Source organism: Neolamprologus multifasciatus, chromosome 15 (assembly GCF_963576455.1).
Source record: "Neolamprologus multifasciatus chromosome 15, fNeoMul1.2, whole genome shotgun sequence".
In the NCBI taxonomy this organism is placed as follows: Eukaryota; Metazoa; Chordata; class Actinopteri; order Cichliformes; family Cichlidae; genus Neolamprologus; species Neolamprologus multifasciatus.
Genome location: NC_140453.1, coordinates 8,862,013 through 8,882,373, shown reverse-complemented (window position 1 = coordinate 8,882,373; position 20,361 = coordinate 8,862,013). Strand labels below are relative to the sequence as shown.

Here is a 20,361-nt window from a genome sequence, read left to right as displayed (position 1 = left end):
AAATCCCAATTGCCAAACCTTAAAGTCCACAAACTGCAGAACAACTAGGAAGCACATCAATGCCTGCAAACCCTATTTGTAAAAAGCCTGGGCTCCTATGGCTCAATGCAAGTCTTGCTCCAAATTGTGCGTGCGCTGTGCCAGCTTTTGTTCGACTGCCAAACAGCAATATCAGAACGGATTTGTGATGCAAAGCCCATACAGGCGGGCTGGTGGCCACGCCGGTGCCCACAGGAAACGACATCACCCAATAAAAATCTGCAGCCTTGGCTACGCGGGACGACCACAGATCAGTGCCAAGAACATTTTTTATTAAAATAAAGGGAACTATAAACAGGGATGCTGTTATGGGAGGAGAGACCACCAAATAAGTTCACAGAGAAAAGCGGAATAAACATCAACCCAAGTAAGAAATTAGCACATTAAATTATCATTCAATTAAAGAAAGCATTGACAATTATTAATAGCTACATTTAAAGACTTGTTTTAGAATCCATTAGATTATCATCCCAAATTGACCGTAACATTCCTGAAGTGGCTGATGTCATTTTGAAAAATCTACAGAGACAAATGAAGCTTATTCACTTTGCGTGCTCATTGTCAAATCAAAGTAAGAATGGAAAGTCTGGTTTCAGAGATGGTGTATGAAGGTGGAGTATTGGTCCCTAAAAATCTGCTTCACTGATAGATCCTCACTACATTATATAATTTACCAATTTATGGTAAATTACCAATTTTAATCTATGTTTTCTAGAAAACATTAACTTTCAAAGCTAAAATTTAACCTAGCATTTAATGTTATTTTCCACCTGTAAATATAAAGAAGGTGGTGGGATGTGTTTTCAGAATGTGGCCATGTACCACGAAAAAAAAACTCCACACCTCCCTACACCACAGGGCACAGTAGCCTGAGCAGCAAACCATCACCATATGTTTTCTTCAAGAGAGTAAGTATACCCTTGATTAACTATGCAGCAAATGTGAGCGCCCTTATAACAGCAGGAATTTTAGCTGTTTAATAGTGCAGATCATTCAGGTGTGCCCAAATCTCCCCAGCAAATTCACCTTAAAGTTATACCGTGAAATGTTGAGACAAATAGCCAAAACCCCAAGAGCTACATCTTAGACTTTACAGGTCTGTGGTAGCATACTAAATGCTAATGACAATGCAATTAGAAAAAATACTGAACAAGAATTGCTAGCTTGGAAGTGTTACCAGAAGAAAGGCTCCCGGGCAGGGTGAACATGGAGGCAGAATTTAGGGATGTAAAGTTGCTTCTGAACAAACCACAGGAACTTTTAGAACAATGTCCTTTGAACAGACGAGACCAAAGTGGAGATGTGTGGCCATAATGTGTGATGTTTAGAGAAAATCAAACACAGAATATCAGCACAAATGCCTCGTACCAACTGTCTGCCACAGCGGTTACACAGGGTGATGATTTGGGTTTGTTTTGCAGCTACAGGACCTCGGCACCTTGCAGTCATCGAGTTGACCATGAACCGCTCTTTATACTAAAGTGTTCTGGAGTAAAATTTGAGGCCATGTGTCTAGCAGCTAAAGCTGGCCCAAATTGGGTCGCGCAAAGGACAATGACCTCAAGCACAGCAGCAAATCTACAACAGAATGACTGAAAAAGGAAAAAGGAAAAAAACAAACAAACAAGGCAATCAAAGTCCAGATCTAAACGTCACTTAAGTGCTGTGGACATCAAACAATTTAACAAGTTATTGCTGCTAAAGCTAGCTGCACAAACTATCGAATCATTTGGTGTACTCAGGGCTGCGTTACATAGTTGAGGTGCAGCTTAGCAGACAGCTGCTGGGTGCAGCTGCTGGTGTCAGCACCAACACGCCACACCTCTAATAATGCGTAACATTAGGTGTCATCATTTAACTGGGTGAGTTTACCTCCTGTTCTACTGTAACAAATGAGTTTTAAATGAGTATCCACATGAATAGACTCACTTGGGGAGTTGAAGGTTCAAGAAACAACACTGGCTTTATTTTCATGCCCACCTTTTGTAAAGTTCAAGATTAGGCCCTCCTCTCGATGGCTCGGTTATTATGGATGATCTATTATGAGTTGTGTTAGTAGTCAAACTGATGCTCAAGCTTTAAATCTGGCACGATGTGAAGGTTCATTGCTCGTGAATCCAATGGGCAGTCAAGCGTAGATACATAAGTTTTACGAACAGTAAACTTAACGTAGCAAGTAAACACAGTAAAACAGTCTTACCTTGCCATATTTTTGTGCATAGGAGCCTGTGAGCAGAGAATGGAAGACAATAATCGTCTCATCCAGATCCCAAACAAACACCCTCTGCACATCACAACAAAAAAGACACAATGCAAGAAATTTGAGTCTATTCTTATGATTTTACAAATGGCCCTTATTTAATAAGTACATTTATTTATTAAGTACAAATGTTCTGATTTATCAACATTTTCATTCCTGAATTTACTTATACTTCATGAACAAATGTAGAAGTGAATCTGTACATGAAAATATTATGATTGTCTAGGTGGAGTTAGGAAACAGACAAACATAGGCTACAATCATCATAGTAAGATGATAGCATGATTATTATACTACTATTATTGCCTATTGGTTATTATTTACTGTTTTCAAAAACACCATAAATCAATAAAATGCTCAGAATTACAGTCAGATTTAACCTAAAATTAAATTGTATGTAAAGAAAACAAAATAGGAGATATAAAGATGCAGACTTTAACGTTTTTACTTAAACATATCCCAGCAGTCCTTTTCTCTTATCTTAAAATATCTGGTCTTCCATTAAAAATGACTTCTATTATTGCTGGATGTCATCACCTACAGTCTAATATCTTGGCACTATCCCACTGGTGCTTTTTATTTATTTTTAATGAGTTTCTCATCACAGGCTGACAGATCATGTTCTCCTTGTCGTCCATCTGTTTTCTTCTTTTTCTTATATTCTGTTAGCCTTTTTTTCCACATCAGCTTTGATGTCCAAACCTGAGCCACAGTGAGCGTTCTCAGGAGAAACAATATTCTAAACCTCTGTTATTTCAGCCGGAGCCTCGCTTTATGAAGAGGGCGCCTTTTCTGTCCTCGTCTTTGGACGCGATTGTTTCAGTTTTTTCAGTCTGTCTCCTGCTTTCTTGCTTTAGACATGCAGGCTCAACTCTCACAACGCTGTCACCACTTTTTTTCCCCTGCCATCTAATCTAATTCCATCTAACGGTAAATGCTTCCTTATATAGAGAAACTGGGACGGAGCAGGATGCAGATTGCACAACCCTGCTGTTTCACAGTTTGATTTACTAATATAACGCGCAGTAGTACAAATAAAATAGTCGGGTGTACAGATTTTATAAATCTGCTGTTAATATAGCATCTACACTTTTTTTTGTTTTACATATACGCATATTAGCAAATAAGGGCCAATATATACATTCAGGCCTGTATTGACAATGACAATGACTCTAATAGCTTCTCCTTGATTGAATTTGGAGACTAAAGTAAAGAAAATGGACAAAGATCAAAGAAAATACCATGTGTCCATGGAGAATTGAAGGGAGCATTCATTCAGTAATCTCGGTGCTCTCGGTGTATGTTTTCTAGTCTCTTACCTCCAGGTCACTATCAGGAGGAGGGGAGGGGTTGTTCTTGCGGCCCCTGCCCCGAGACTTAGACCCCCCACTCCGGCAGGCTCTGTCATCCAGCTCTTTGATGGGTGTGGAAGGGCTCTGCACTGTATCAAAGTCCCCTGAGAGTGCATATAAACACACACAGGGCTTTTGAAACATTTTAAATTTACATGTGATCAAATATCTGTCTTAAACTGCACAAGCAATCACAAACTAAAGTCACTCCATTAAAAGCAGCACTAATGATGCGGTTTGAGGTGATCCCACAGGTGCTCTGGAGTTGTAGCCACTTCAGGAGAAGCAATAATTCAAACCCTGTACAGTAATAAGCCATGTTGTCAGGTTTAATAATTCAAGGTAATTGGCATGACGGATCAACTTAAAGGCTACCAAGAAACCTAAACAAAAGTACCACCGGTATTCTGACTGATTCATGACAGCGTGCACATGCAAAGATTTAACGGGGTAGTGGGAAGATTGAAGTGTGCAATAAATTAGTTAGGTTAGGTAATGTGATGCTTCTTGCTAAGATACAGTACATACAATTTTCTTGAGGAGAATACATGGGAATGCTCCCAAAGGCTCAAACACACACACACGCACACTTTCCTAACGCCATATGCTCCCACTGCTGCGCGGTAACTAGAACCAGACTCTGAGTTTCGGCTCGCATATTATTATGTCTCAATCAGGGAGAAAAAGGGGGGGTGGGGTGGAGAGAGTGAAAAGGGGGGGGGGGGATAAAGATACTCACACACAAGAAAAAGTTGGCGATAAAAAAGAAAAGACACTCCTGGACAAAGAGCGAAAGAGAAAAAGTGAGAAAGCCAGCGGAAGAAAAAGAGCTAGTGACAGGAAGAATGATAAGCTCCTTTAATCAGGCTTCCTGAATTACAGCCAAAATAAACCAAATAATAATATGGAAAAAATGAAAAGCCGAACACGAATCCATATTCCTGAGCACAAGTGTGCAGTTTAAGTCCTTCTTGCTTCCCGCTTTCTCCTCCGGCTTGCCCACCAAAGTGCAATATTTAACGTGACTTGTCTCTAATCAAAGTCTCGGACGCTAATGTAAACACATGTCGATTCTCCAATTAGCCAGCGCAATGCCAGGTAACTATGGCTACAGTCTAAAGTTACTTCCTGTGCTTCATCATCGTAGAAGGAGGGCTTTGAACTCGGTTAACTTAAAACTGTGGAAACAAGATTATGAAACCGCAATCAGAAGTGGTGAAAAAAAAATTCTGACATTTGTTTGCATATTTATGAAGTTAGAGCCGGGGTGTGGTGTTGGTAATTCGACTGCTTCTTTCTAAACTATGCCCATGTTAACACAAACCTGGGTTAAGTTCAGCAGCCTGTCCGGTTATGGCGGGGGTGGGATCTTGCAGCTGGTAGGCTGCTGTGGAACCGGTGCCATCCACGTTGTTGGAGGTCATGTACGTCCCGTAAGGGGAGGTGGAATAATACTGAGCATACTGGTTTTGGCCAAACGTCGTATATGAGGGATAATCCTGCGGAAAATAACAAGAATTATGAGCACGCAAAGACATACCAAGCAAACAAAAAGAAACAGGGAGACGGGGAGGTTTTCCTGAAAGCACCGGTCTGACTTCTGAGGACAGATTTTACAAGTGTTCCCTCTCATGTCTCTAATCTTTTGTCCCTGCCTTTCTGTATTTTATATCTCTGAAACAATTAAAACCTCGTGCTGCTGCTTTTTACAGACCCAGTGGAGATGGACGCTTTTTATGAGTCAGCTCTCTAAACCTGTCACTACATCCATCTCCAGAAGTCCTTAAACAAAGCCACACACAATAAGAAGGCGCAGTTGGTGTGTAGTCATACAGTGCAACACTTGTGCGCACGCTCTGAAGTATCGAAAGAAGTAAAGAAAAAATGTAAATGCAACAGAGTCATAGAAAGTAAGCTTGTTTCTACATAGAGATTTTTACTTTGACTTGCATTTGTTTCCTGGAGACCAACCATGACTTCGACTTTACTTTGCTTACCCAACAAGATTAACCCTAACCTTAAACCAACTTAAATGTTGCAATTCATGCAACTGGATCTTGCTTCTTTGTCCCCAAAAGGGAGGCAGGTCCCCACAGTGTGACTGTTTAAAAAGATTTATGTCCCCACAACATGAGTAATACAAGTACACACACATGCGCACACACTATATTCCCCCTTAATCCACCCACATGGGCCAAACCTTGACTTTCTTCCTGTAAACAGCCACATCTATCATAGTGAGACATTAAAATCCCCCTTTAAGCATTTTTACTACCACAATGCAATTCATCATATGGACATAGAGAAATATTCAGACCATAACACTCTTTCACAAAGACTAATTGTCTGTTTCTCTCCCAGAATTTTCCCTGTTGCAAGGTTGCATTGTGATGATGAAAATTGCGTGGGAGCATGCCTGGAAAACCATTTCTGGTCTGAAATCCTAATGCAACTAATATGAAATTCGGATCCTTTTTTCCCTTTCTTTCTTTCTTTCTTTCTTTCTTTCTGCTTTGGAGACAGCATTATAAGATAATCACATTAAATGACAACAAAGAGCTAACACATTAGCTTCGTTTGATAGACCAACCTGTGTTCACAAATGCATGCGGTCGTACCTGCTGTGTGGCAGTGTAGTTGGCGGGGTTGGACACTGAGTTGTTGGTGGTGTAGAGGCCTGAGGAAGGAGTGAAACTGGAACCTGTTCAAAAATCAATCCCCCTTTAGCAAGAACTTAAATACCAAAAATGTTTAAGTTAAATAAAAGGCTGTGCTATAAACAGACCTGGCATTGGATAGGGGGAGTAGGCAGTCTGTCCAGGCTGAGGTGTGGTAAAGCCGGGGCTGTAGCTGAGGCCTGTCTGCAGAGGAGACTGACTCTGGGCTAGGCCGCTTTCTGTTTTTATGCCGGGAAGCATCACACCGAGGTCTATGGCAATTGGAAAAAAAAAAATGATATTAAATGTTTCAGCTTTAATTTGCAGAGTTTAACAAATGTCTCTTCTTCCTCAGAAGACTTAGAGACTTCCATCTGCCACTGAGGGTGCTTAAGAACTTCTACTCCTGCGCCATCAAGAGCGTCCTGACGGGAAACATCTGCACCTGGTTTGGGAACGGCACCAAGCAGGACAGACAAGATCTGCAAAGAGTGGTGCGCTCGGCTGAACGCATCATTCAATCAGAGCTTGACCTGCTGTCCATCTACACCAAGCAGTGCAAGACTAAAGCCAGGAAGATTATGATGGACCTCTCCCATGCCAACAATGGACTCTTCTCATTTCTTTTTATTCATCATTTCTTACGTAAACTGTTATTTGCACATTTTAACTGTAAATTGTTAAAATCTGCAAATTTTGTAGTAATCTGTAAATATGTAAATCATTTAATGGTCGGGCATTGCACAGCAATAAGCATTTCACCACGTGTCGTACTGTGTATGGTTGTGTGTGTGACAAATAAAATTTGAATTTGAAAAGTATTGCATTAACTATTTATATATACACTGTCCCCAGTTTTAGAGGCTCGAAATAAACTGAACTAACTAACCGAATTTTAATTATAAGGATTATTTTTATAACTATAATCCTTTGCAGTTAATGACTGACTGAAGTCAAGATACTATGGGCATCACTAAATGCTCCTTCCATGCTTGAAATGCTCTGCCAGGCCTTTACTTCCACCACCTTCAGTTGCTGCTTGTTTGAGGGTCTCGCTGCATTCAGTTTTGTCATCAGTAACTGCAAAGCATCCAATCAGTTTTGCAGCTGAATCTGAGCAGAGAGTAAAGCCCATAATACTTCACAATTCATCCTGCTACTTCTATCAGCAGTCACATCATCAATAAACACTAGTGACCCAGCTCCACTGGCACCCATACACATTAATCTCAGTTCCATGTGTCCAAAGATTTTTGTCAGAACTGCGCAGACTCTTTTAGATGTTTTCTGGCAAAGTCCACTCTGGCCTTCTTGTTCTTGAGTGTAACCAGCGGTCTGCACTTTGCTGGTCTGCATTTCCATTCATGAAGGCGTTGCTTGATTGTAGGCCTTGACAATGAAACACCTATCTCTGCGAAAGTGTTCCCGACGTGTTTAAATGTTCTGAAGTTGTTTTTCTTAACCACGGAAATAGTTCTGTCCTCATCCGCTTTAGTTAGCCTCTGTGTTCTTTCAAGACTTGGTGTTGCTGAGATGGGCAGTAACGCCGTAGATTTTTAAGAATCTACCAGTGATTTGGCCACTGTCTCTCTGATAGCTTTATTTGGGCTTCCCTCACTTACATCAACATCTCTTTACACCTCATTTTGACAGTTTTAATGAAGAATAACCAAAATGTAATATAAAAACACTTTGAATCAACTCTTCTCTTTTTATCTGCTTAATTTTTCATTGAATAACAAATGAATAGGCCTTACTGGGACACGAAACTGCTCAACAGTCAACTGCGCAATTAATTTTGAGCCTCTAAAAATGGGGAGACTGGTATAAAAATGGCTGTAATTTCTAAACAGTTAATACAATACTTTTGTTAATTCAATTTAATTAAAGCTGGAAGTCTGCCCCTTCAATCACATCTTGATTGCTTGTTTTAAAATCCAGTGCGGTGGTGTACAACAGGAAAAGTTACAAGAGATTGTTTCATCACCCACGTACTTATGGATCTAACTGCATATTGTCCTCATTCTGCTCCGAGTTCACTTTCAGTTCAGTTTATTCGAATCTTTGGCTGTACCCAGTTGCAATGATTGAATGGGTGAAAATATTTAATTTCTCCCCAAATAGAATACAGCATAATGAGTTTACTTCTAGTTTTTAAAGGGCGTCCAAACCAGTCACTCAGCACAACACATCAACCCAGTTGCATGGGAAAACTTAGGTTTGAGTTTGAACAATGTCTTCTACCACAAAATAATACCATATAAATAAGATTCCTTCTTTCACACAACACTTGCAGTTTAGTTTGTAAATCTTCGAAAAATACTTTTTCTGCAGTTTTTGTATGGACATGTGTGGGTAGAACTATGTGGCTTATTCAGCGTGTGTTGGTTCACACCATAAGTAGACAATCCGTAGGCCTGGCCTGTCTGAGAATAAGCAGTATAGACGGTTGATTGCTGCATGCTGCTGAACTGAGGTTGGCCGGTGTACGTCGGCATGGAAGGAGCTGCCGGCGTGGAGAGGATGTGAGGGTAGGGCCTATAAGAGAGAGGAAAGTGACAGTGGCAGTAGGTAAATTAGCCACTCGGTATATTATAGCATTTAGGAGTTATTTCATTGAGTAAAATTCAACTTTAGATAACCTTACAGAATGTAAACAAAGATGCTTGTTCAGTTTTAAAACTTGGACTTACTTGGATGGGTAGAGAGGGGGAGAGTACTGGTGGGCTGAACGAGGGCTGTAGCCGCTGCTGGTGATTACTAAAAACAGCAAAATAATCAAAAACAACAAGGCAAAAACATGTTACGGATGGTGTCAACTCAAATCTGCTGTTTTTCTGAGCATTTACCAAAACCGCTCCTGAGCAGGACAATTCGGGGCCTCCAGCTTATTTGAGCCGAGATGCCGTTCCAGTAAACATAATTTGAAGCATTTTGAATGGAGGGGAGCCAAGTTCTTCCTTTAGAGATCACCGCAGTCCCTGAAACCCTTACAGTGGGCCTCATAGCAAAACACAATGTCTGTTTGTGGTCATTGAGATGTCAGAGCTCAGTACTGACAAACACCCTGCTGGGTTTAAACCCCTCTCTCTGTTTTGTAGAATGGCTTTGTGTGTGTGTTACAGTGTGAAAGAGAATGGGGGACGTGTGTGAGTCCAAAAAAAAAAAAAAAAAGACAAGTGTAAAATGTCTCTGCCCCTCTCTTATCCCTCTGCCAGCCTTTGATGATGATGCAATCCAAGGACAGGCAATATTTCACTGGATTAAAGCTTTCAGCAGGTCTACCAGTGAGCTCAAATGGATGATGGTGTTTGTGTGACTTCTGTGCGTCTGAACAAAAACAGAGCAAGTCAAGCGGAGACCAGAAGGCATTTATATTTCTGTGTCTATCTATGGCTGATTAAATTGTCAACTCACTGTACTTTTTTTCCCCATCTACAGTCTTACAGCAACTCCAAGTGCAGAGGAATTTGATTTTTTCAAACCTACACTGTTTTTAAAAAGCAGTGTATTCACCTGAATCATAGAATGTATATTATATATTGATCAGCTTTCTGACCAGTATCACAGCTACTTATACAACTACTACTACTAAAAAATAAATAAATAAAAGATGGTCAAAAGATTAAACTCAAGCCTGCAAATTTAAAATTAGCAATAGCTGTTTTGGGGAAGCAAGTTAATAACTAACTATAATCTATGCAAAATACACTTCTTCTTCTGGTTTTGTCACAAGTCCACATGCCATTATCCTGCCCATGATGCTTTGCAAATTCCTAGTCTTCCTTTTGGATTCTTAATGCTAGATTAATGAATAAACTCTGACTGACAGGTACGGACTTTTGGTGATATTTATGAATTGTGTGCATATTTATCCAAGGGTCTGTGCTTTACCTGAGCCTGCGTATGTATCCAGGGCTGTGTCCCCTGTCGTAGTAACTGTATCGCTGTTGTTCAACGGCTCTGTTTTCACTTAAAGGAAAAGGAAAAGGTCAGTATTAGGGTAAAGCAGTAAAGACTTCCCACAACACACAGACAGAAACGAACCTTAGCGGGTAAGAGCAGAAAACGTCCATGCAATTCCAGCATGTCAACTTAATGCTGCGTGCAGGGTTCCCATTGCAAGCGCTATTGAATTTCACAGTCTTTAAATGGCTCTCTGTAACCACTATGCTCAAAGCTTTTTACTTCGTCATTGTTTTCTGATGCTGTTTTTAAGATATGGATGACTTTGAAAACTATAAAATGTAAGTGACACATTCAAAAATGGATTAATGCAAAGTGATCCTTAGCAAATATTTGCGATTTATTGCCCTCCCCCTGCAAATTTATCAAATTCACCTCTTTTCAGAGGGTCTTTGGTAGGAACCCTGTAAATATACTGTATTTAAAATAAAAAAAATTAAAAAGAGAGAAAGAAACTTCACACACAGTAATAAACTGGGATGCAGAAAAACAACGAAGATTCAGAAAGCAGAGAAAAAATTCACAGCAAACCAAAAATCAGTCAGAGCAACTCTGGCAAGAACCAACAAACAAAACCCAAAATAAAAAAACACAACTAACAACAAGTCAACAACCGTGGCTAGCTAAAACTAAAGAAAGGCATCCCTTATGCTTTTACTGTATTGCTGTAAAATTTTTGCTCTGGGATTCACACACATGCACCTCTGTACCATATTCCTTGGAGCCTGTGGCAGGGGATGGGCTGCTGCAGCCCAACAGCCAATCAGCCGTGTTAAGAACGGTCATGCTTTCACCTATAGGGGTGCAAGGTGGGAAGGTGATGAGGATACGACCCACTGAAAACCAGATGCAGGTCAAAGGTATACGGGGTCACATGGTACTGATCTTTTCGTAGACATTTGCGTTAAATATTAAAAAAAACAAACAAACAAAAAAAAAAAAACATTCCCGAAATAGTTATATTATGGGAATATTTAAAGGCTTGTGTTTTTTTTCCCCATCGTCTTGCTTTCATGTTTTCTTGCCAAGTTATTAAGACAGTCAGTAACACTTTTATGTCTCTATGCTAGATATGAAGCTAGAGTAAAAAAATGGTTAGCTTATAAAACTGGTAGAACAGCTGCTTCCCAGCGCTGCAAAAGCTTAGTAACAAAATGTCAGTAAAGGCATATATAACCTCCAACCTGTTGATTTTTTTGTACAGATTAAACCAAACTGATTTCAGAACTCTAGAGGTGCTGGTAGGTGGATTTTGTTACCCTTGGACAAAGCCAGGTAAAATTTTCCCACCTGTTAAGTCTAGTTTGAGTCTTAAAGCAAAGGTATTATATCCATATGGGTGTAGGTCAAAATAACCCTTATCTCACACTCGATTTTGGGTAAGCCCTTCAATTCATTCTCTGTCTGAATAATTTTCCCTTTAAGTCATCCCATTTATGCAAACTTTCTTGTAATTGGCTGCCCCTTAGGGAAAAAGAGAAAAGAAAAATAGCTGGCTGAGTCAATGTGATGCGAATGGTTGTCTATCTCTATGTGTTTTCCCCAGTGTACCCTGCCTCTCACCCTAAGACAGCTCAGATAGGCTCCAGCCAACCAGTAACCCTAAATTGGATAAACGGAAGAGAACGGATGGATTGGGCTCCTGTGCTCACATCCATAACCAGAAGGCTGTGAGAACCATATTAAGGATATCCCCTCTTTATGATATCAAAGATCCAATAAAAACTTTCTGAAACTGAGCATGTTTCAGAAGAAAGAACTGATGTTGCCTCAATTGGTCACACAAAGTCACACCGCAACCCATCTTCATGTCACTTCGGAGGAATTTTGGCCCACTCTTCTTTGCAAAATAGTTTCAATCCAACAACATTAAAGGGTTTTTAAGCATGATCGTCCTGTAATGCCAAAGAATCTCAATCAGAAATCCAGATTATAACTAGGCCACTCCAAAACCTTTTTTCCCTGAGCCATTCAGAGGTGGAATGCTGGTGTTTCAAATCATTGTCCTGCTTGAGTATCACGGCATGAACTGATGGCCGGACATTCTCCTCATTCTCCAAAATTTTCTGGTAGAGAGCAGAATTTATGGTTCCATCAGTTATAGCAAGTCGTCCAGGTCCTGAAATAGCAAAGCAGCCACAAACCATCCCACTACCACCACCATGTTTGACTATTGGTTTGCTAATTTTATGAAATACTGAGTTAGTTTTATGCCAGATAAAACAGAACTCAGATCTTCCCAAAAGTGTTGTCTCATCAGTCCAGAGAATATTTTCCCAGAAGTCTTGGGCATCATCAAGTTTTTTGGCAAATGTGAATCTTTGTGTTCTTTTTGGTCATCAGTGGTTTTCTCCTTGGAACTCTCCAATGGGTGCCATTTTTGCACAGTCTCTTTGTTATTGTTGAATCATGAACACTGACCATAACTGAAGGAACGTATGGCCTTTTAGTTCTTTAGATGTTATTCTCAGTTCTTTTGTGACCTCCTGAATGAATTGTTGATGCGCTCTTGGAGTAATTTTGGTAGCTTGACCGCTCCGGAGAAGGCTCACCATGGTTCCACGTTTTCTCCATTTGTGGAAAATAGCTCTCACCATGCAGTCCCAATGCCTTAGAAATGGCAGTTTCCAACCAGTGACTTTAACCGATTCTAAACAGGTCTTACATTTCTATAGATGGTGGCATGATCTGTGACTTTTTGAGGTCTATAAGCCTATTTCACTTTATCATACAGATTCTGTTTCAATAAGTTCTTGATTCAACAGGTCTGGTAGTAGCCAGGACTGGTTGTAGCTAATGAAACTGAACTGAATTTTGGTTAAACACATTTAATCCCTGATTCATCCACAAAAAGGCACATTTAGATAGCTTGAGTTAGAGTGAGAAATATAAATACATATACATTCTGGGGACATGTGAGACTAACATTAACATGTCAAAGTAGAAGGATATGCAACTTTTAAGACAGAGCTATTTTATTATAATACATGACAACTGTATCTGCTTTAACAAACAACTATGAGATTAATCTCCTGGTATTTCTGTCTATACAAATATGTTCTTGCTAAAGTCTTGAGCTATTCTTCTAATTAGCAGCTCATCTATCATCACGTGATTACGCTTTTTAAAAGAAGAGGACACCTGTTAATCAGTTTATCATTCTACATAATGTTTTTCAGGGGCTTCTTTTCGCAAACGCCCATCACTAGCAACCATCTGAAAACTCAATTGAGTTCAGGACAACTTCATTAATCCCCTAAGGGAACAATACAATCCACTGGACAAGCTGTAATGAAGACAAATGAATTGCTATGGAGATGGCCTTTGGGCCTGAGCGTTCGCTGATGTCAGGTGAGGGGAATGTTGAGTATGTAGATTGTTTTGGCTCTCTGTGAAGCCCGAGCTCTGTCTGCTTAAATCATTAACTGTGAGCTCATCAAAAATGATTTAATGTGCTCTAATACAGTCTCGTGTGCTGTTAGCCCACACTGAGCATGTGTGACTGCGAGTATGTTAACACATCAAAATGACTAAAATACAGCATCTCACTTTTTCCATGACATTATTATTATTATTAGAAGTGGTTTCCACCGCCTGGTAAATCAGCAATAGATCAAACGATGGCCCTCAACAAAAGCACCATGTCCAGGGCTATATCATCAAACTGTCCTGACAGAAATGGTTCCAGAGGACAGAGCATGAGAAAGTGGGAAGATCAAGGGTGAGAGGAGAAAAAAAAAGATTAATAGAAAGAAGGAGAAACACATACAGACTCAGAGTAAAGAAAAAGAAGAAAAAGAGAGGAGCGGGCTCACTGGTGTTGACATATAAGAGAGCAGTGATGCTTTAATGCTCTTGTAGAGGAAATAGTTTCCAGTGGGATTTTGAGCTTGCTCTCCAACACACACTTACAGACACTTTGCCAAGCCGTTAGCGGAGGAGTGCAGAAGTGCTTCGCCGTGTGTTTACACACATTCTCCGGTGGTTTATTCAAGAGCTCATGCCAGCTTGAAAGTGTGTATGCATGCATTTGTATGTGCGTGTGTCCCTCCATCTCCATAAATTCCTCAAAAAGTATTTATCTCTACATGCTGAAAGGATTTCTGACTGATGATTTTGCAATAAATTTCATTGCATTACATTTTTCTCATCAAATGCTCTTGCGTTAAGTGACTTTCAACATGTGCATTGGACCTCCTTTGGCGTTAAGATTACATTAAAAAAAGGAATAAAAGACAATGAGTATTCTGAATGGAGGAGTTTAGACTTTCAACTACATTTTACACAACGTAAAAAAAAAATAGAAATCAGTAAATTCACTGTTCCTGCATCAATGGCTTTCTCCTTTCTTCGAAGAAATAATTCACCCTTTAACTTTAATACATCATGGACCTTTATGCAGCATTTCAAGTAAACGCACATACTGGCAAATTTGTTTTCTAGCTTAGAGTTAGAAAGGACTAAGATCATTTTCAGAGGGTCAGATTAGTTAGCCTTGAAACACGTGAAACTGTTGGCTTTTTCCTGTCCAAATGTAACCAATCTGGCTTACCAGCACCTTTTTAAGCTTAAAAATGAACAAATCTTGTTTGTTTAGTTCAAAAGGGAAACATATAGGTTTTATTTATTTATTTCTTATATAGTATATTTGATATTTATGTATCTGACATACCCCATGTTGGTGTTGTTCCTGGATAAACATTGCATCTAACGGATGATGTTGTCTGAGCAATCAGTTAGCATTAGCCAAGAGGTTAGCTAATGCTATAATGAAACTATCACTTGTAGCTAAGCAACATTGGTAACCTAAGTTTAAATCTAAATGTAACCCAAACAATATTTATCATATTGTATAAATGAATAAAGAAAATGCTTGAAATGCTTAGCATTTGTTCCAGAAGAGAATTTTATACTAACAAAAGCCCCCCCCACCCCAACATTACAAAGCTATGACATCACAACATTATTGGTCAGCTGTAACGTTCATTCTGGACCAACATTAATATGACGATGTGGGAAAAGCATCCACACAGGGATATTAGGTCATGCCTTTGACTACAGTTGGCCATAGTCAGACAGTGGTTTTGTGACACAGTGGGCAGTCAGTAATGCAAAGATCTATTGCAGCAGCACATCAGATGTCCTTTTTCATGGAAGAAGATTGCAAACAAAGAAAGATTCATATAATTTAACGTCAACCTTTATTTTGGAAAAATAAAACTTAATTTTTAAAATTCTTAGTTCTTTTTTTGTGCTTTACTTAAACTGGCATCTTAGACTGGGAGAGAGCTGCTCAGCTACTTGAAAGTAACGTGGGATGGTGAAGAAGCATTGGGGTTGCCATGAGCCCATAAGCCCACTTTTTCTCAGAAAACAACTAAATCTATGCATTTGCCATCATATTGACTTCCTCTGGGAATGTGTGCAGATTTATTAAGCAGTCGAACACATTTTTTTCTTTGAGTTTCAGATACACAGCTGAATACAAAATACTGGAGCCCCTAAGAAAACGTCCTAGAAATCCCATCTTCTCACCTCCTGTTCCATTGGTGGTGATAGACGGGCTGCCAAGGTTGTTCTTGTCCAGCTTGGAGCCTGTTGAATCTCCACCTCCCACTCGGTTATGAGGACTGGCTAGGTCCTGCATTTCCATAGACCTATTTGGGGACAGAAGATGGCAAGGAAAAAGAGGTAAACTCTCTTCTACTGTTATGTGTTGTTTTTATTCTATTTAATGAATAGCAGATCAATGCCAATATGTTCTCACAGGTGGAAATTTACATCGACCATACATTATGTTAAGATCCCACTGTACTGTAGATCCTCACAGTCATAAACTTCATACTTCTCAGCACCAGTTAGCTTACATGAGCATGTGTTCAGAGGGGCTACACCTTGTATGTGGGCCTGCTGGCTCTTTTATGGTGTGGCGGTATGTGTGTGTGTGTGTGTGTGTATATGTATAAATTCTGGGCTCCAATACAAACCCACAGCCTTCCAGCGTGCTTTAGTTTTACAATGTGTTCCACATGCATGACTGGGACGAACCAACACACAAGGTGGTAATGGTAAAGTGAGAGTGTGTCTGCGTGTGTGCGCGGATGACTGGAAGTGGAAGTAAGTAAGACATGAACAGAGTGCAGATGCACACAGTGGAATAAAAGTCTGCCTTTTGTGTATTACAGTTTATTGTGGCAACAACTGCTCTCTCTATAGGCTCTATAACCCCTAACTAAGAGGTAAAAATCCTATTAATACATTTTTATAGTTGTAGATTTCAAGCAAATGTATATTAAATACTTTATTCAGACTTTTCACCACTGTTACCACAAACCCACATTTCAGTACATTCGGACCAAGACTATAGTTTCATGTTGAATCGGTCTGTGTGTGGACAATACTTCTTACGAATGTGTGTGTGTGCATATTTCTGAGCACTGACTCATGCTGCCCGCAGGTTGGTCACACTTGTGCTCTTGTGTGAGACATCAAAGCCAGAAATGACAGAGATGGAAGAAGAATAAAACAAATGCGGGCCGCTGCTGCTCGGTGTGTGTTTATACACGCGCGCGTGTGTGTGTGTACGAAAAGAGAGCGTGTGCATCTGTGTGGCGGTCTGGCAGAAGGCCATCTCAATGCTATGGGCAGATAGTATCTCCACACATGACTGCAACCCACAGTCGGACTGACGGGTATAAACATATAGCTTTCAGCAAATGAGAAAGACCCTGCTAAACGGTGCAAAATGGAGAATGCGTGAAAGATAAACACTCTAAATCAGCTCTCTCCATTTCGGTCAACTCTTCTTTTTGTTTCCTTATTTACGGCTAAACACTCATTTTGTTCTCCCGTTCATTGCATGGACGTCAACGACAGTTTACGGCGGACAAAATAAACGAGCCAAGTCCTACCTTCAAACAAAGGCCTTAAGTGTATCAAGGGAAAAGTTAAGAACTTTCACAGATTATGTTGCCGCCACCACTTCGTTTCCCACCCCCAACCCGCATTTCTTTTTCTCTCTATCATGTGCTTAAACCCCGTCATCCATCCTTTTCTTTTGTCTTTCAACAGCAGGAAATGATTCTGTCTCCCCTTCTTGTTTTTTTCCTCTTTTCCCTCTGTTTCACTCCTCTCGGGAGGCGATGGCAAGAGTTGTGGTGTTTCATAAACTCTTCTCTGGTTTTCACATCATGGCTCGGTCATTGAAAAAATATGCTCTATATTACCGAGATGCACGGCGCGTTTTGTTAAATTAGCAGATTTAGGCCTGTAGCTGGTTGTTTTTGATTTATCTACTCCTTTCCCCCCTCTTAACTCAATAAGTTGCAGTATATAAACAGAAGTCCATTTCAGAGGATTTTTTTATGCAAGAAAGTGCCTTCTTGTCAATTCCTTCTGAAGGTAAAATAAAAGAAGAAGAAGAAAAAGAAAAGTTGTAAAAAGCTGCAATGCAGCTGTTAAGAAGTATAAACTGCTTCATCAATAAGCTACCAAAGGGGGACAAAAGAGGGAAACAGGCAGTAAGAGAAGAATGGCAAAGCTACAGGATCCTGGCATGCAGTAAGTCAAATCTCCAAATTGTCAGGTTGCAGCTACTTGGTTTCTGCAATTTAAGCTATTTCAGTCTAGGATAAGTAGTTAAAGTGGATAATTAAAAAACAAAAACAAAACAGTCTACATTTGCCAGCACTTCAGGCTATCAACAGCTAACTAGACACAGCATGCTACAGCAGTCTTTTGACACTGTAAAGATTTTTGACTCTCGATGTCTGATGAAGCTCCCAGCGCACAGTTTTTGTGCTGATGATAATGCCTCAATAATAAAGCTTTCAGCTGATCGTAGAATCCCCAAGAGGGGAGGAATTCCACAAACTGGAGGGGACATTGTTGTACAGAGACAGACAGACTGCACTAAGGGTGCTTGATTTTCCTGAATTCAAAGATTCAGAGGTGTAGCATTTTAGTGCATATAGTTGATTTCCTAATTTGACTAATTGATGTACTGACTGTGTGTAAAGCACATTCCCTTTTTATTGTCTGTTTGATCAAATCAGTATATCTTTTCCTCTTTGTGAGTGCGTGTGTGTGTGTTGTGTGTGTAGGTGTGCAGTTTTAGGACACAGAGGTCTTGGGGAAGTGTTGATGACCTCATCACTGCTTGCAACTGCAGTGAAACCTCACCTCTCTGCACCATGACTAAAGAACTAGGACGGACACACACAGAGACACACACACACACACACACACACACACACACACACACACACACAAAGTTCTGAAAAAGCACATTCTGTATCTCACATTATGCAAACAGACACATGAGCGTACCTGACGTCTGAAGGGTCTGGAACATGAGATTCAGTGTGTGATTTCTTTACCTGCCGAGACAACAGAGGAAAGGAAATGTTATTAAACACACACACACACACACACACACACACACACACACACACACACACACACACATACAGTTCATGAGAAAACGCATTTAGTGTGTCATAAACGAGCCTCATAAACCAGTTTGCAAACAGGACAGATTATATTAGTATTAACACCGAAGGGGCTAACACATTTAACTAAGAAATTAAGGTTTGCCAGTTCGATCCTGGGAGGAGACACAAATCCCTTCGGGCTTGCGTTTGGGAAGGGCATCCCGCATAAAAATCTGCCAATTCCAACATGTGCCACTACCCGCCGTGTTAATACGTGAGCAGCTGAACACAGATCTTTTTCTCTTTTTTTCATATACTAGAATCATCACATTTTGAACAACATCAAATACAGAGAAAATTCTGCCAAGGAGGCATTAAAAACCCAAATCGCATCATCAGTTATCTCAACGGGAAATTACATCACATTAAATGTGACTTACAAATGTTCTCATTTTCAAATGTTAAATGTTTAAAAAGAAATAAATCAGGACGTGGTGTCAGTAGCTGTAGCCGCCACTGTGACAGAAGTACTAACTGGCATCTAAGTGACAGATATTAATTTCCCCTTGTTCACCCGTGACCCCACTCCAGCTCACGCTCAAGCCTCATTTTCAACCCTTAAAGAGTTGAAAGGTCACGGTGGGGTCATGTTAGGTCAAAGCACGGGGTTTAGTCTTCGCCGTTAAACAGGTCACCACAGACACTAAAACAAGCCTTAACTTTTTTGTGTGGGTGGGGGGGGGACATTTGGCCATGTCAGTTAATGTGCTGGAACTTTTTACTTCTTCACTGATGTAGGGAAGAAAAAAAAGTCTTCAGCCGCAAACTTTCTCCCCGTGCTCACACGCAGGCTGTTGCTGTGTGTGAGGGTATGTGCAGCTAGACTGCAGACCAGTGGTTCTCTATTAAAATTCCTCTGTCTTATTTGCAACAGGAACTAATTAGAACAGTAAATGCAGGGCGGAGCCAGGGCCAATGTGTACCAGCTGCCCTATAATCACTGTGTCAACACACTGTTGAGGTGTAGGGCACGTGTGGGGTGCCAAAGACACACACCCGTACATGGAAATGCGCATACAGACGCACACCCGCACCAAATTCAAGCAGTCATTTGCACATTATCGCAATCACAGGTAAGTATACAGAGAAAGTGCATGGCTAAGCAGACTCTGAACTGCAGGTATGTAGACATTTCAATATTTATGTGTGTGTGTGTGTGTGTGTGTGTGTGTGCGCGCGCGCGTGTGTGTGTGTGTGTGGAGAACACACTGTGCTGTTATGGTTCTGATTAGAGGGTCCTGCTGTGAGTGAATAAGAAGCAGCACTTAGCTGTTTAAGACGAGGTTCAAAGGTTAGCCGGTGCCCTAGTATGGATCACTTTACACACGCGCACACACACACACACACACACACACACACACACACACACTAAGTCACACACACAAGCCACTTTCATGTCACGTTTCATGCTTTAGTGAAATTTAACAAGGCTGTCACTCACGACATCAGCGCCATGGCCGTGAGAAACTGCAATGCACATGTAACATACACATAGGGCTACATACAGCACGCAGGTGTACACACAGCTCTCGTGCGTATACACACACACACACACTTGAAAATACACAAGCCGGGCTGTTTCTGTCCCGGCATGA

The 20,361-nt window shown here is 40.5% G+C and overlaps 1 protein-coding gene across 7 annotated transcripts in view; it reads right to left on the bottom strand.

Moving 5' to 3' along the window:
* Positions 1 to 20,361, bottom strand: part of eya4 (EYA transcriptional coactivator and phosphatase 4) — a 50,872-nt gene that overhangs the window by 9,398 nt on the left and 21,113 nt on the right. For 5 of the 7 annotated variants that reach the window (XR_014869188.1, XM_085132106.1, XM_085132110.1 and 2 more), the window contains 11 exons: positions 18,603 to 18,652; positions 15,810 to 15,931; positions 10,985 to 11,068; positions 10,203 to 10,280; positions 9,002 to 9,068; positions 8,704 to 8,846; positions 6,437 to 6,580; positions 6,270 to 6,352; positions 4,976 to 5,150; positions 3,619 to 3,755; positions 2,240 to 2,323 (listed from right to left, as the gene is read on the bottom strand). Coding sequence is in view for 6 of the 7 variants with exons in the window: in XM_085132106.1 (XP_084988232.1) it covers positions 2,240 to 2,323; positions 3,619 to 3,755; positions 4,976 to 5,150; positions 6,270 to 6,352; positions 6,437 to 6,580; positions 8,704 to 8,846; positions 9,002 to 9,068; positions 10,203 to 10,280; positions 10,985 to 11,068; positions 15,810 to 15,931; positions 18,603 to 18,652 (1,167 nt within the window). In the remaining variant the exon portion in view is untranslated. The remainder of the gene's footprint in view (positions 1 to 2,239; positions 2,324 to 3,618; positions 3,756 to 4,975; positions 5,151 to 6,269; positions 6,353 to 6,436; positions 6,581 to 8,703; positions 8,847 to 9,001; positions 9,069 to 10,202; positions 10,281 to 10,984; positions 11,069 to 15,809; positions 15,932 to 18,602; positions 18,653 to 20,361) is intronic. The other 2 variants (XM_085132107.1, XM_085132111.1) reach the window with 1 other exon arrangement.